Consider the following 17747-nt stretch of genomic DNA (forward strand, 5'->3'; position numbering starts at 1 on the left):
TCGGGCACGTCCACCAAAGGTGAAAGAATGTACCTTCCTTTTCTTTACATTTCCAACATTTATTATCAGGCAAATGGTAAATCTTTGCAAGCTTGACTGGGGTTATGTACCACCTATAGATCATTTTCATAATATTTTCTCTTAAGGCATTGCATGCCGTAAATTTCATCCCGGTGGTCCACAACTTTTCCCAGTCAGCAAACATGATATTATGACCCATGTCCTGAGCCCATTTAATCATACTTGATTTAACCGTTTCATCCTGTGTATTCCATTTCAGCAGCAAATTATACATTTTTGACAAATTTCTAGTACTGGGTTCTAACAGTTCTGTCTCCAATTTTGATTTTTCCACCTGGAAGCCAATTTTACTGTCCATTTTAAACACTTCATTTATTTGATGATAATGCAACCAATCTCTCACCTTCCCTTTTAATTTCTCAAAACTCTGCAATCTCAATTTGTCCCCTTCCTTTTCCAAGATTTCCACACTGGCTACTCCTGCCCTGAATTTTTGCATATTCCTTCTATCCCTTTGATTTTTAGTATTGCTGTTTATCAGCATAGTTTTAAAAGTGTTCTGGGAACCCACACTTCATTTATAATGGAACAGAATCAACTATTTGATTCAAGAGGAACTAGATGTTTAGAGACAAAATTTGGATAATTTCTCAAAAATGCCAAGAGTCTTTCATTTAGAAAAGACACCCCCCCCGCCATCCTAAACTGTCTTTGTTACTATTGCCAATGCTGAGTTTCTAAAGCCTGAGGGAAGGAACACTGATTAGTTATAGTACTGGCTCAAGAGACACATTTGCAGCAGTGTTTACTAGAAACGCAGGATTCAAATTAACATGCAGGTACAAGTCCATGACTGTATCTAGCTGCCTGTTTCTTAAACTGTGAGGTGAGCCTCCCTAAGGACGTATGAGTAGTTGCTAAGCAAAGAAAGAGAATGAGGTAGAAAAAGGAAGAGAATGCAAGAAGCAGATTCCAGAAAATATATAGGGGTGGAGAATAACAGAAATAGAATCTCTGCTAAAAGAACATAATTAGGGGTATAAGGAACTGCATTGCAGTTGTCTTTCCTCCCCATCAGAATATGCAACTGACTGCCATTGACTGTTCATGATCTCCAGCTCTCCCATCAACTACTGCCTGATTCTTTTCAATGGCAAATTATGGGAACTGAATCTGGGGCCCTTATCATGCTCCATGTCCTCTGCAACTGGTCTAGTTGCCATTGGCAGAGGTCGGCAACACTTTTATTATTTTGAAAAGCATGAACTAATACACAATTCACATAAGTGACACATTGTATATAACACATTTTTAACAGAAAATGTTAATACATGTTTAATTTGGTGCTTACAATAAAAATATTGCTACCATACTACAGTATTCAAAACACTCTACTCTTCATTGTTAAACTCCTTAAAATATTGTCTATCCTTAACATATACTTATTGGCTTCAAAACATACACATTTCAGTAATCCTTGAGTGTCAGCCAGGCGCAAAAAAATGGCACCCAAACTTTTTGAGGTGCTCGCAAATGGAGAAACTTTAGGAGCAAAATGCGCCTGGTGCCCTGCTAGTTTCTAACCCTGAATGGGGACTAGGATCCTTGCAGGGCAAGCTAGTTAAGAGGTTCAGCCCATGCTAAGACCTGCTGAGATGAATAATACATTTCTTTCCATGGGGACTCCTTGTTTCAGGGTCCCCTTGATTGAGCGGTCTTGTCTTGCTGAATGAAGATGTCTCCTGGCTATCTGAGTCTCTGTGCATTTGCTGGAGTAGCCCCAGTTGTCCCCACAGCTAATATTAAAACCCTTAGCAAGCCACACAGTAGGCAAAAGATTCCTGCACTGCAGGGAGTTGGACTAGATGACCACTGTGGTCCCTTCCAATTCTATGATTCTATGGTTCCATGGTCCTGATTTTGACCTTTAAATGGAAAACACATCAGAGTTGTCAGCACTATTTAAATTAGCCCTGACTAGATTTCTATTTTTTGTACTGATGCCCACATTTAGCACCATGAAACTGCCAGTTCCGGATATGTATACAAAAAAGGCTTAAGCAAACAAGGCAAAAGAAAAGAAAAAAAGGCTTCCTTCATCTCAATGAAGTAAAAGTCAAGAATTTGTTTTGTATCATTTTGCTGTTTAGGTTTAATTCTTTACTTGTGTTGTATCTTATATTTTATTCTGTGAACCACCCTGAGATCTTTTGATGAAGGGCAGTATGATTGATTGATTGATTGATTGATTGATTGACTGATTGATACACACACACACAGTTTTCTCAAGCATTGAGAGATGGCCCTATGGAATCCCATGGCCAATCACAGCTTTTCCACAAGTTAGGGGGTCAAATCTGCAAACAAAGATTTAAATAGCAACACATGACATTTTCCCTACGTGTGTATGCCAGGGTGTGGGAGAACATCAGCACAGGGACCTATACAAGCACTTTACACAAGCCTATTTTGCACTCTAGAACTTCGTTTGTTTCAAACACAATGACCCAATTAAAAAATGATTTGGCAGACACAGACAATCTAATATGAAATCAAACCCCTTCCTATGGAGATTATAGAATTCTCTATACAGTGATTTTTAGGCCCAGTGCTGCCCTTAAGCTATATTGTACCTAGGCATATTGCATATATATTTTTTAAAGAACAAAACAGAGAGAAGCTCCATAATCAATTCTGGTTGTTGGAGGTGGGATGATTCTGACAGAGACTGCAACTGGGAAGAGTTAACCCTTCCCTCCCCAGTTGCAGAGGATAGCAACTATCTGGGGTGCAACACCTTTCCCACGTAAGTATTTAGGAATGAAAGCTTTATTGCTATGGGGGGGGGCACAGAGAAGCAGAGCAAGGAGGGGCGGCTGTGGGACCAGACTGGCAAGCCCCACAGGCTGCATTCAGGCCACTGAAAACCCATCTCTCCCTTAGAAGCTGCTTAAACAGCAGCGCAGCAAACATATGTTTGTTCTGCTGCTGCTAAAAAGCATAGCAGCAGACTGTGAGACTGTTACCCAGAGCTGTTTACAGATAGTTAACCTTTCCTGGAATGACATACATTAGGATACTGCGGATCTACAGTCTGGAACAAACATCATCCTAATGCAAAAGCATATTCTTTCCTCAACTGCAGATAGGCCTTTAAGTGGCACCTCTCCCTTGTGTTCTTTTCAAGGGCTTCCTCTTCATTCCTCTCATTTCTGAGAAGGTACAAAACAAAAAGCAAGTGTTTGTAGGGTTTTAGATAGCACAGACTTCTTTTGCTCTACCACATTAACACTGGAACTGAAACACTTATTATTTCGGCTTTCCCATTTTGGAATGAGGGCTTTCCTTTGCTCCCTGCTTTTCTATCCTATATTCCCAATTCAAAACAGAACCACTGTGCTATAATTCTCCAAGCCACCCAACGCAGAGAGTTTCTACTAGTACAAAGTTTTCCTTGAATATTCGGGGTGATCTCAAAATATACATACTTATTGACTCTCTTCAAGAAAATGACTGTTAGAAAGGAACTTGAGGTGCTTTCTTCGAGCCTCAATGAGGCTTTTGGACTCTTGATTTTCCAAGTTTTCATTTAAAAAAACCCATAAACTATTATTGGTCAGGAAGTTACTTGGGAAATTTAAATTTATTCTCCGAATGTACTTTTTCCAATTCTCAGGGAAAGTGTTACTCATTATTTCTCCAGCTTCACTACCAACAAAGCCTTTACGATTCTCATGAGGCATGAACTGCAAAAAGAAACCACCTTGTTAAAATTTTGCAAATGCTTTTTAACTCTTTCCCCAGTGTTCTTGATTAATAAAACCACTGACTGTTTAATATTATACCTCGTTTCATAACAAAATTTCAGTGGAAAACAGAAGGTCTTTGAGACAAATTGTACGCAGCTTTGAGAGATATACAGCTTATGCAACAAATCCACAAAGAGTCATAGGGCTAGCCTGCATGACTTCAAGCTACCAATCTATTATTGGGGGCACAAGTCCTACAGTGACCACCACACTTTGCAAAACTGACTCTATACATCATACAAAACACAGGCAGAGATTTTGGGAGATCAACAGCAACACAGGCACAACTGCTTTGACACAACACCTGTAGGGGGAAAAAGATCCTCTCATTTATAAAAATTTTTGTTACAGAACCTAAAAGCCTTGAATATTTATTGTGGCATGAAATTGCATAGACTACAGCATCTCACTAGTTTACAAACGCTTATGCAATTTTTTTAAAAAATGAGTATTTAGGATGTCAAAATGCTAAGTTGTTTTTGCTGCAAAAGACGAATACAGAAACCCATCTGAAACTCATTTTACAAGTTATTTAGCATTGGAGTTCTGCTAATAAATATTCTCTACCCGCTAACTACCGTATTTTTCGCTCTATAAGACGCACTTTTCCCTTCCTAAAAAGTAAGAGGAAATGTGTGTGCGTCTTATGGAGCGAATACAGACTGCGCAGCTTTCACTGAAGCCAGGAGAGCAAGAGGGATCGATCCCTCTTGCTCTCCTGGCTTCAGGGATAGCCGCTGAAACCAGGAGAGGCGCTTCGCTGGAGAGGCGCTGCGCAGCTTTCCCTCTCTGCGCAGCGCCCCTTCGGTGAAGTGGGAGGAGAAATGGAAGGGGCTCCACTTCTCCTGCCACTTCACTGAAGGGGCACTGCACACAGAGGGAGAGCTGCGCAGCGCCCCTTCAGCGAAGTGGCAGGAGAAATGGAACCCCTTCCGTTTCTCCTCCCGCTTTGCTGGAGAGGCACTGAGCAGGGGGAGAGAATACTTTTTTTCTTGTTCTCCACCTCTAAAACTAGGTGTGTCTTATAGAGCGAAAAACACAGTACCTATGAGACTAGCAGCCCCTCCTAAAAGCTGGACCACTGGCACATTTAAATGTTTCACAGTCCCAGTTGGCATTGGCATTGTCTTTTGGAGGAAAAGAGATATAGAAATTTAAAAGAATGAAGATCTTCAAATCACGTGAAGCGTTAACATTAAAGTATCCAGTCCAGGACAACTTGCATAAGAATGGATGTGAGGTAGTGGCTAGGAGCATAAATGATGACTAGAAATACTCATCTTGCGTCTCTGTTCAGACATGCACCACTGATCTCAGGGAAGCCACTACGCCTCTCAGCTGCAGCACTCCAGGATGACAACGCTGTTATACACGTCAGCAATGTGTTTAACACTCCAGTGATGCCCATGAAGTGCTTGGAGCTCTTGGTAAAATGAATTATACAACCTGTATTTTTTAAAAAAACAACTGTTCCTGTTTTAGCCCTGCATCTCAGCTCTATCCTTCCCATTGAGGTGCTATTATTCATTCATAGTGGTGAAAGAGACACCCAGTTCTTCCCAGCCCTTACGTTGCGTCTTCACACACATTCTTCTGGGTCCTGAGATTTGGCCTGAAAAGGCTCTATGAAAACAGTACACACATGTCAATATCTGAAATAAAAATATTGATCCTAACAGGACTAAATATTTCCCTCCAGACTGAAGCACAGATTTTGCAATAGAGCCTAGACCTGATCCATTGCAAGCACAGATGGGGTTGCATCAAGATGTTCTACAGTATGTTCACTCCAAAACTGAAATATGTTTATACTGGAATCAGACTGCCAAAAAGAGCCTCCCTAGCTTTAATATTAAACAACAATACTTTAAAAAGCCCTTGTCTATATAGGCTGCCAGTATACATATATATATTTCCCCATGTCATGACATTTTTTCAGCTTTTGCAATATACATGTTCTCTTTTAGCTGAGTGTTAACGATGCTAAATAAACGTTAATTTCTAGAGGCAAGACTGGCCAAGTAACGTGACCCAAAAACTCTGTTTGGTATACTGTACTGATCAAATAACAGCCCACTGGCACACCTAATCCTTCGGACGATTTTTGCAACCCACTCCACAGTCCTTCCTTTGGTACACAGTGAAGAGTTCAGCCAGTCCAGGATCAGTATTTTTAGTCTAGGCAGCACCATGCCCACAAAAAGGGGCAGCCTTTTATTTTGTTCGGGGAATAGCACTACCCAGATTACAAGTGGCGCAGCAATCCCTCCTGCTGCTTTTAGTATGGACAGTGCTTCTACCAAACAAAATATGCACAGCAGAGACTTGTGTATCATTTCCAGCCTGCCGGACACTAATCACAATGCCACAGATGCTTCCGGGCCACTGCAAGTGCTTCCACTCAACCCCAAAGCAGCCAGCACACTGCTTCTCAAGAGATGCGAGTACAGTCCCATGCAAAATGACAACACTGCTACCCTGTTCTCTGCCAAAAGGAGCTGAGGAGAACACTAGCACCACCAGCAGGCATCCTGAACAGATTGGCCTTTCTGCATCCAGCCTCCCAGGCCGTAGGTGTACTGTATTAAACTTGTAATAACTATACCGGAGAGGTTTGTGCTACAGTGAAATTAAATTCTGAACGACTGCAATGAATTATTCACCAATAATGGGCATGTTCACCAATAAATGCATATTAACAATGTTCTGGTGGAAACACAGAATTGTAGGATCTGGAAGGGACGCTGAGGGTCATCTAGTCCAACCCCTTGCAATGCAGGAATCGCAAACTTCAGATGGAGGAGAGTCCACCAGAGAGCGTCTGCTCCAACAGCTCTTATTATTTTAAGTTCTTTCTGATGTTTAGTCAGAATCTCCTTTCTTGTAACTTGAAGCCCTTGGTTTAGGTCCTACCCTTCAGAGCAAGAGAAAACAAGCTTGCTCCATCACCCATGTGACAGGCCTTGAGATATTTGAAGATGGCAATCATATCTCATCTCTGTTTCCTCTTTCCCAGGTTAAACATACCCAACTCCCTCAACTGTTCCTGGTAAGGCTTGGTTTCCAGACCCTTGGTAATCTTTGTTACCCTCTTCGGCACACATTCCAGCCTGTCAATATCCTTCTTAAATTGTGGTGCCCAGAACTGGACACAGTATTCCAGCTGTGGTTTGACCAAGGCAGAATAGAGCAGGACTATGACTTCCCTTTACTGGGGCACTATACTTCTGTTGATGCAGCCTAGAACAGCATTCACTTTTTCGCTGCAGCATCATACTGCTGACTAAAGTTAAGCTTGTGGCCTACTAAGACCCCTAGATCCTTTTCACATGTACTTGTGGCAAGCCAGTTGTCCCCTATCTTATATTTGTGCAGCAGGTTCTTCCTAAGTGTAGAACCTTACATTTGTGCCTACTGAAATTCATTTCATTACTTTAAGCCCAATTCTCTCTCTTTTTTAAAATAAGGTTTTATTAAAGCTTTATCAGAATACTATAGGATAAAAAACCTAATCTAAAGGGCTTATTTATTTATTTGATTTAGGGGGGCACCTGCCGCCACCACCCTGACTATGCCCATGCATCCTTCTCTAAGTGCTCGCAGACTGACTAGTAAATTATCTGTTCTAAGACCTTTCCTGGTATTGATGTCAAGCTCACCAGTTGGTAGTTACCTAGGTCTTCTTTTTTCCCCTTTTTGAAGATGCCACCAGTCTGTAGGGATCTCACTTGTTCTCTAAAAATTCTCAAAGATTATAGACAGAGGCTCTGAGATTACTTCTGAAAGGTCCTTTAGTACCATTGGGTGCAGCTCATCAGGCCCTGGAGGTCTGAATTTACTGAAAGCAGCTAGGTGTTCCCTTACCACCTCTCTTCTCCTATCTTTGGCTGCAGCTCCCTCCTTGCCTCGGTTATTCTGTTATCAGCAGGTTGGGCATTGCTTTCCTTTGGCCAAAGACAGAGTCAGTGTAGGTGTTGAGCAAAGATACCACCAAAGAAGGTAGCATTTTAACAGTTTATCTTAGCTTCTTTCTCAGTAGCCCAAATAGTTGCCATTAAATCAATAAATGCATATCAGTACATACAAATCAAAATGCATACAGTGGTACCTCGGGTTAAGTACTTAATTCGTTCCGGAGGTCTGTACTTAACCTGAAGCACCACTTTAGCTAATGGGGCTTCCTGCTGCCGCCGCTGGAGCCCAATTTCTGTTCTTATCCTGAAACAAAGTTCTTAACCTGAAGCAGTATTTCTGGGTTAGCAGAGTCTGCAACCTGAAGTGTATGTAACCTGAAGCGTATGTAACCCGAGGTACCACTGTACATGCAAAAGGACATGACTGGTTTTTTTAATGCGGATATAGTAACATCACATGCTAAAGTGAGGACTAACTGAAGATAGGATAACTTCCTGATTCCTGAATGACCAAAGCAGCAGGTTGGTTTTTAAGTCGCTTTGGGTTGCCCTGGGCAAAAAAAGCAACTGACAAATTTAATCAATCCATTAATCAATTAATAAAATATTTGCATTCTGTCAGATGCAAATAGCATGCAGTAAAATAGGCAGTCTACTACCTATATACAACGGCTGTTAGAAAAGATGACGGTGCACTGTACACTCAATTTCTAATGTGTTTAATCAGTCTGCACTTTTCATATTCCACTGCTATTTCACTCCATGTTTCCGTTTACACCAACATGTATATATAACTGCCAGCTTATGACTACACTTTATGCATCTGATGTCATGGACTCACATAAGCTTGTGCCATAATGAATTTGGTAGTCTTTAAGGTACTGCACTACTCTGTCATTTTATATTTGACCTTACAGACCAATACACTTAGTCATTTGTTCAGTCTTGGGGATTAGCCGGTACAAGTGCTGCTCTTCAGTCAGAACCTTTTAGGCCAGTTAGATTTCATTAACTCAGCAGTTATCTTTAGACCCAAGAAACAGCAGAACAAAACAAAAAATACTTCAAGATCTGAAATCATCAATAAGAAGGCTAACAAATACTGGGTTTTGGCTTTAGCAAGAATATTTTGCACAATATCCTACAACGTACAAATGGAAAATCTGAGAAATTTGCTTTCCTTCAGCTCGGCCAGTATTTTCATAGGGGGAAAAAAAGTAAAACTGCGAATGAAGCGGAAAATGAATTGATGGGGGAAATGACAGCAGAAAATCTTCACTTCTATTTCAAATAAGAATCATCATACAAAAATTTCTTATTAAGACTCAAGTATATATTTACAGAACACTCTAAAAGCAATTTATTATTTTGAATAACTGGGTATTTACATAAATTTGTCTGAATGATTGCATACTATAAATGCTATAATGTTTTCATGATTTTAAGACAAAAGGCTTAGGCTATAATCAGGATTATATACCACATAGAATCTTGAAGAATGTGCAAGAACCTTCTATTGTAGCAGAATTTACCCTTTCTTAACCTAGCAGTTCGAAAGCACGTCAAAGTGCAAGTAGATAAATAGGTACCGCTCTGGTGGGAAGGTAAACGGCATTTCTGTGCGCTGCTCTGGTTCGCCAGAAGCGGCTTTGTCATGCTGGCCACATGACCAGGAAGTTGTACGCCGGCTTCCTCTGCCAATAAAGCGAGATGAGTGCCGCAACCCCAGAGTCGGTCACGACTGGACCTAATGGTCAGGGGTCCCTTTACCTTTAACCTTAACATTAGCAAGAGATAGAATATTATTGTTTTAATTCTGTAAATTGGAATGGAGGCTAAGGGATAGTGATTTGCCTCCAGCTATGCAGACAAGCACCAAAAGCCAGAAACAATGGGCACCTCCAAATTTTACCTGGCAAACAAGATTGCTTCAATAAATGCTGGTGTACATGGAAGCAAGCCTTTGGGATGTAATGGGTTTGAAATTTAGCAAATGTAAAGTTAGAATCTAAACTGACAGACTTCTGATGAAGACCTTATTGGTGAGTGCAAGATATTCCTATAGGATAAGCAGAAAGATCCCAAAAATATTATAAAATACTTGCATTCAGAACGGATTTTTAGCATCAGGGAAACTTGTAAACAAGTTTTCTCAAGTACAGTGACTATTTTAGAAGTACTTCATGCAGCCTTCCTATTTTTTTTTATATTATTAGAACAAATGCAAGCTAAAAAACAAAATATTTAAAAGGAAAAATAGTGTCCTACTGAAGATTAAATAATCCAAGTTTATATGTAATCCACTTACATTCCATTTTGCTTATCTGTCACACCTTCAATTACATGTTTTCTTGGTCTCCTCTGATTAATATACCGCGCACGCATACAACATAGCTGATGAACTCCCTTCCCAAAAGGTAGTTGCAACAGGCAAGTTTGTTTATTAACGTAATATACAGTATGTATCCTTAAAGCATCGTAACAACTCTTCTGTAGTTCTTAGAATTTTTGCTGATGGCATTTGAGTTTACCCTTAAGACTAAAGACTTAAATCCCTTGTTAAAATTAGGAAACTATAAAGCATTACATCCTTGTTCACTTAACAACTTTAGCTCAGCAAAATATGAACTTAAGACCTTTTTTAAAGTGTCAAGTTTACACGTTTGCCACTTTCAAAAGCAATGCAATGCAAGTGCAAAACTCCACTGAGGTAGCATTAAGTGTCAACCTGCTAAGTGCCTAAGGCGAAAATCCTAATCACACTTACTACAGAGTAAGCACCAGAACAACACAGTGGGACTTACTTCTAAGTAAATACAGATTGCATTGCACTGAGTTTATGGAATAATGTCTTAATTCATCAACTGGAATCATGAAGCATCTAAGACATAAATGCAGTATGAGGAACCTAAATGTGACACATTTAACACATTAATGAAACATTAATGACACATTAATGAAAGCAAAGGCTGTTAACAGAGATCCTAAAAAATCATGCAAATCTGCTTATCAGATCCAGTTATCTCAGTTGATCTTCCACAATACACTGTTCTCAGAGTGGCCAATATAATCAGGATTTGAAAAATCCTAGAGTCTCAATAGACAGGTAAACTGGTAATTTGGAAATATTCATTTGACTGTATGCTTAAGGCTTGTAGCTAAAAACGGTACACTTGCTGCCTATGAAACGGAAATATTTTTCCAGCTCCAAACACAACGTATGTTTTGCAATGTTCCACTGACAGAGCAGACAGTGCCCCACACCCCTGTTGTCTGGCTGACAGTGCTTTTAATCCAAAAGCTAGGAAAAACTGGCCACAAATACCCTTTCCTTTCCTTTTTTTTTTAAAGATGGTACAATATTCATGCCATGTGGCTACAAGTAGGTTCAAAAGCCAAAGAACCACTTCAGTCCCTATTAATATCCCATATGCCCATAATATCTAACTCACAATATATAAGTATATTTCTGAATGGTTCCACCCTAGGGACTTGAGGCAACTTACAGCAAATTAACAATACAATAAGGAGTGTGAAGTAAGATAATTAGTTGCCACATAAAACCAGGTTAAAACTACTCCACTGTTCGTTAGGCTCCAATCATCACATACCAGGCCAAATCAGAAGTTACATCACTTTTAGAAGATGCTTGGATTCAAACTCTAGTAAATGCCCAATTACATTTAAAAGCAAAGTGATTGTAAATTGGGGTTGGAAACCCTTGGGAGTTTTATGTAAGCTGTGGGATCCTGTGAGAATTCAGTGAACCACATCTTCACTTAAAACACATGCCTTGCTGTCCCAAATGGTTACAGATTTCAGCATGGACACCTTGCTGAAAATGTTGCCCAGGTGTTGACAGTATAAGGTGCAGTGAAAAATCCTAATATCTGAGTTACAGTTACACGGAGCAGATGGCATGTCCGATCTTTATCTAAGCACAATATCAAAAATAAGAGATTATACAGTGCATAAACATTACAGTGGCATTAGAGGCACAGAGATTCACAGGTGAAAATGTTTAGAATCAAGAGTGCTAATCTCAGTGAACAAATTTGGGCCCAAGTTTATACCAAGAAGATTTGCTCAATTTAATGAATGACAGCTGTAGAGCAGCATGGCAGGAATAGCTTTTGAACATTAAAGTGACCGAGAAGGTACAGGGAATGCAACCAGTACAAAACCAAGCTTTGTAGATGATTTTCTTCCATCCTTCAACACGATTTTTCACTGCAGTTACTTAAATCAACTATCCAAAATTAATTTAAGCTCACTGGCCCTAATCTGGAGAGCTGTGTGTGTGATGTACCTAAACACTTAACACATGTTCAAGGCTAATCAGCCAGACCAAGAGGAAGAAGGATCTAATTTAGTTCCCACCCATCCAAACAAGGAGCTGTGTGCACTGTCAAAGCTGACAGTACTGAAGATCTGCAATTGCGTGCGTGGCTACTAAATCCAGCAATGGGAACTGCACATGTAGCCAATCACTGCTGAATGCAGGGCCAGGAAATCTTATAAAAATCCAGGTGACTTTGGTGGCATGTGTCCTATCATCTTTGACTGTTCCTTCAGCACAGTTTAACTGAAAGCTGGATGGCTTCTGAAAACAGCAAAATCTATTTCAAATGCCACAGATGCTTCAAGAAAAACCTTAAGAAAGCTTATACTCAGTAAATGTCAGGCCACATACCTGTTTGGACTTTAGCAGAAACCTGTGACAATTTGGCACTCTAATAATTACGCTTTTTTTAAAAAAGAAGTTACATCTTATCACCAAGACCAGAGAAGTGATAAACTATCCCATTATCATCAGTGCAGTGCAGTTAAACAGAACCTACTTCATTAACAAGCATGGAAAGTTTCTACCAGTCCCCACAAATTTCAGGCTACTTACTATGAACCAGCCAATAGAAATACAGAGGAACCAAACAGATAAGGGAAAGAGATAGAATTGGTATTTCAACTACCTATCATCCATGTGTGTAAAATGCTATGAAACTCAAGCTGGATCTAGGAAAGAGCCCATGTTTAAAGTTTTGAGTCTCTGTGTTTGAAAGAAATGGAATTTGGATGACACTGCTAAAATGTAATTTAAGTTATTTAAGCCCAATGATTTCAATGGGTACACTATGAATATGACTTAGATATCGTTCAATGAACATTTCTTCTAAATTATTTTAAGTACAATGATCAATACAGTATATGCAAGCATTTCTACGCTACACTTTAGCCAGCGTTCAACAGGCAATTCACATCAACACAAGAAAAGCAATCTAATTTGTTAAGGTCTATGATGATTTGATTTATTATTATTATTTGTGTATTTTTATCTTACCAAAGCAGAACTCTTTTCTTACCTCTCAGATTTCTAGGATTTATTTGTTTTGTTCGAGGCATTCTCATCCAGTCATAGGCGGTTTTCCAGAAGTGGAGAATAGACCGAAAGCAGCTCCATAAACATGCCAATGGGGTCAGTCAATCCACATACTGAGGGGAAAGATGGTAAGATTAGGCAAGGTCATAAGCAGCAGATCTAGAACTATTATGTTGATTTAATGAATCTACCAAGGGCTGCTATTAATCACATTAGACTGGGTTAAACTTTTTACACACACAGAAAGTCACTATTTCATACTCACAAGTTCAGACAGAATATTAGTGGTATGCAAAATCATTTAGAAATATATATCCCAATCAACTATCCCCCCCCCCAGCATACAAACATTTAGAAAAGCCACAAAATGACTAAAAATAGAAGTATGGCATTATTCTAGCTTTACCACTTAACATGCTTTATTTATAAATACTAAGTCACCCGCTCAAGTCAGGACCATGGTTTAAAACCACACTTGCAACTTAGCAAATACATTAATCCTGACTTACTAAAATCAATTATTTAGAACAATCCCAAACTGAGTCAACTCTTTTGGTAAGAACTGAAATAGTTCTACTTGTTGCAATTCATAAATAATGTAGTATCTGGATAGGCTAGCCTATTTCCACTGTCATTGAGCTATGCCTTGGCCTTCGAAACTTAACAAATGCAACTATAATCATGCTAAAAATGTAGTAACTCCCTGCTCAATTGGACCAAAGGGTCATCAAATCTAGAATACTCCTTCCAACAGGCATCTGTTTGACAGCTTTTGGAAGCTCCAACAGGGCATGAAGGAAAAGTATTTCTTACAGCATCTAAAATGTTGTGGTCCAAATATTTACTATATAGACCTAATGAGGTATCCAACTCAATCATGCAATTTTGTCTGGCTACTGTTTTCCAGCATCTCACACACTACCCCAAGACAAGAAGTGCTGACAACCAAACCCAGATATTCATAGATTGCATACCCTATTGAGCTAGAGCTTTTCCTTTAAAGTGCACATGCGATGGGTGACAACCTGAGTCTTTTTTCTCTGGCAGGGTCCCTGTGCCTTTAAGAGCTGCAACAAGAAGCAAGAAAAAGGTGTGATGGAGAAAGGTAGATCTGAAGAACAGAATACCCTAGAGATAACAAGCTGACAAATGAAACAAGGTAGGATGAATTCACTATATACATTTTGAAAAGAAATAATTTTCAATATTTATATACCACCTAATGACAAAGTTCTGAGCGGTTCACAAAATTTTAAAACAAAGTACAATAGGAAACAAAAATCTATCACAGAATAAAACTAGCAACAGAGAATGACATAAGTACAACAAATGTAAAAAAGCAGAAAAATAATATTCATGACTGGAAAATGTCATCTGGCACCTAAAAACATCATCATGTAAGCACTAGGCAGACCTCTCTGTGGGTGCAAACCCTGAAAAGGCACTCTTTTATAACTCAGAGCTAAGCAAATATTTGCTTAGACGCACATTCATTTCTCGCTAAATACAAATACTCATTGTTTTGAAGAAGGAATACTACTCTAACCCACACACCCTGTCACAGAAACATAAGAAGAGCCAGCTGGATCAGATGGTCCCTTCTAGTCCACATCCTGCTCTCACAGTGGCTGATGATACCTGTGGAAAGCATTGCAAGCTGGACATGAGTGCAACAGCACTTTGCTCACCTGTAATTATAATACAGGTAAAAATACAACAGCAACGTATGTTGTGTGTTAAAAAAAAAGTCACAGGATCTCTGCTTTGTGAATTGCTAGGCTCACCCTACTGGTCTTTGGACAGCATGTTACAAAAAGTTAAGAGGGCTCTATTTATGGGTAATAAGTTGAAAGAGGAAGATCTCGGAGGAAGACAGAATGTCCTTTTTTGTTTTTGTTTTAAATGAATGAGGGCTATAAGCAGTCAACCTGAAAATAATCAAGCAGGATGGCCAATGTCTGCAGCTAACAGGCACACGGTCACTAACATCATGCAACATTTATTCATGGAAAGGACTGCAAATATAACATGTATCCGACTCCTTTCTCTTGGATGCTATTCTTTTTAGCTGGATGAACCATTTTTATTAATCTGTAATGCTTAGAATAGCAAAATCTTTACAAAACGTTTAGAAAACTGGGTTTTTGCCTCCAAATCTACATAATGAACAAACTGAGGGGGAACTCAGTGTCCCTTGTTCCCTGAAACAAATGTTGGGAGGGGCAGCTCCCCAATCATAGTAGTGCAGGGAAGAGAGAGTGGTTTTGCAGCTGGCTGCACAAATCCCAGTCTGAGCAGTATAGTAGAGATTATTCCTTTTTCCTCCTCTTGTTGAAGGGGTGAAGAAAAAAGCCCTGGACATGTCAACTGTTCACCCTTTCAATGTTTTAATTGATTAGAATAGTTAAAAGGTGGACCAGTTATTCAATGTTATTTTCCTGAGGCTAGGCTGCACTAAGTTCCCCAAACTCCCTTGATGGGACTCTCTCTCTCTCTCTCTCTCTCTCTCTCTCTCTCTCTCTCTCTCTCTGTGTGTCCCATTACTCTGTCGACTGAACAAGCCCCCAACCATGGAGACTCCCATCTTGTGTATGGGTAGATCTGTTCCACAGGGGTACTATGTGATGTCAACAACGTAGAACAAATAGCAATGCCTACAAATTTCAGCTTCCTACTTAACACTCAGTACCACTGGTTAATCAAGCCCAACTACTGGATCACTAGCAATTAATAATAAGAACTGGCATATGTTTGCCTAACAGTAATAATTCAGGGGTGTTTGAATACAACATACAAAAAGCACATTACATAATATTTACACTTTAAAAGTAGTACTTCCGTCGGCCACCAGCAGGATCCTCCTCCCACCTTCTCTTTTCAGACTCTGGGAAAGCATAGCAGGCGCAAGACAAACAATCCTTTTAAATACGAAGAGATCAGGGATCTCTTTTTCCGTATTCATTAGTTGGGGGAGGTCAAAGGGAAGGACGGGAGAGGAAACCCTGCTTTGTTTAACAAGACAGTGTTACGGAAAAGATGGAAATGAGAACGAGAGAGACGCAATGACGGCGGGTAGCCCTGCGAGCAGTACTGTTGCAAAGGGAAAAACATGAATGAATAAAGAAAGAGGGTGGAGCTTGGGAAAACCCCTCTGCAACGCTGCACTGAACAAAGCACAGCACACATGCCAGGAGGTGGAGGAGAACGAGTGCAAACCGGGACCGACCCAAGGGAGGGGAGGGATCAAGAATGCCTTCTCACCACAACACAGCAAAGCCCAGGCGCGAAAGCCTACCTTGCAGGATTTGCAAGCGCCAGCGAATACAAACGCACGCAGCCGGGAAAAGGACAGGAGCAAACAGGAGCGTGCACGCAAGCAAACACAAACCTCGCCAGCCGGAGCCGCCAAGGCAGGCATGCAGGCTTCTTCCCGGGCCCATCGCTTGCGCCACCCATCCCCCGACTCTCCCCTGCCCCGCAGCGCTCCTTATTAAGGGAGACTTCGTGGTGGGCTGCGTCTGCCCCCGCCGTTGCAAGCAGAAAGGGCTCAGGAGGCGGCTCTCCAGTCTTATAGCGAGGATGTTTGCACAGCGTGCGTGCGCGCCCGGGTCCCTGCTTCTCTTTCTCTCCCCCTACCCCGCCTTCCACCACCCTTCCTGGATCCCCCAGCAAACCTGCTCAGAAGGCAGCCGGAGCTGCTGCTGCTGCTCTTGCTGATGGCGGCGGCGCTGGCGCGAAGGAGCAGCGGCCGCGGCGGCAGCAACAGCAGCAGCTGGAAAGCTCGGCGACCCCTGCGCGGCGGCGGCGGCGTCTGGGATCCTCCTCCACTTGACAACCTCCAACACAAACATGACCCGGCGCTAAACCCCCCTCCCCAGCATCCTCTTCTTCCTCCCCCCCCCCGGTCTCTCAGACACACACACAGTCTTCACCACAACCTGATTCCGCACAGACACAAACACGGCAGCGCCCCCGCCCCCACACGCGCAGGAGGAGCACCGAGATCCCTCTCTCTCCACGCAACTCTGGCCCCAGCCAGCTCCTGAGCATGTCAAGATGGGCCGGCGAGACGGCTCATCCCCGGCAGGTGCCCGAAATCTCCAGCCCATTGTTCACCCTCCACACCCGGTTCTGATCCGGCGTCAGGTGGCTGCACCGCGGGGCCAGCTCTGCCCTCTCTTTCCTCGGCAGCCCCGGGGCCCTCGCCAAAAGCGGAGCCGTCGAGGAGGCATTCATTCTTCCCCCCTCCCCACGCCAAGTCTGACACCTTTCCCCCACCCCCTGCGTGCCAAGCGCCACCGGCTCTCCTCGCACATTTTCACCAACCCCCCCGAGCTTCTCCCTCCGCTTTCGAACCTCACAGTCGCCGCGTGCCGCCGTTTGCCTCATAACATACACACGTTCAGTAGTGTGACGCGCGTGTCAACTCGGCTCCCGCCATCTACACAGATCACAATCCCTGCACCTCGCTCCCCCTGAGGAACGTTTCAGATATTAAGTCTCTCCACACCCGAATACTTTTCCTTTCACTCCACACAGCGTCAAGTGCGAGTGCACCCACTAGTGTTTTCCTCCCCTCAGAGAGACTCCGAATATCCCGCCATTTCGCAAATACTCTACGCAGCT

At 41.7% G+C, this 17747-nt stretch overlaps 1 protein-coding gene across 6 annotated transcripts in view; it reads right to left on the reverse strand.

The window, feature by feature from the left end:
• Positions 1-17747, reverse strand: part of HIVEP1 (HIVEP zinc finger 1) — an 84318-nt gene that overhangs the window by 62708 nt on the left and 3863 nt on the right. For 2 of the 6 annotated variants that reach the window (XM_053396899.1, XM_053396901.1), the window contains 2 exons: positions 14096-14188; positions 13105-13234 (listed from right to left, as the gene is read on the reverse strand). In XM_053396899.1, coding sequence (XP_053252874.1) covers positions 13105-13150 — 46 coding nt within the window. In that variant the 5' untranslated portion in view covers positions 13151-13234; positions 14096-14188. The other 4 variants (XM_053396903.1, XM_053396902.1, XM_053396904.1 and 1 more) reach the window with 4 other exon arrangements.

This window comes from Podarcis raffonei, chromosome 7 (genome assembly GCF_027172205.1).
Source record: "Podarcis raffonei isolate rPodRaf1 chromosome 7, rPodRaf1.pri, whole genome shotgun sequence".
Classification (NCBI taxonomy): Eukaryota; Metazoa; Chordata; class Lepidosauria; order Squamata; family Lacertidae; genus Podarcis; species Podarcis raffonei.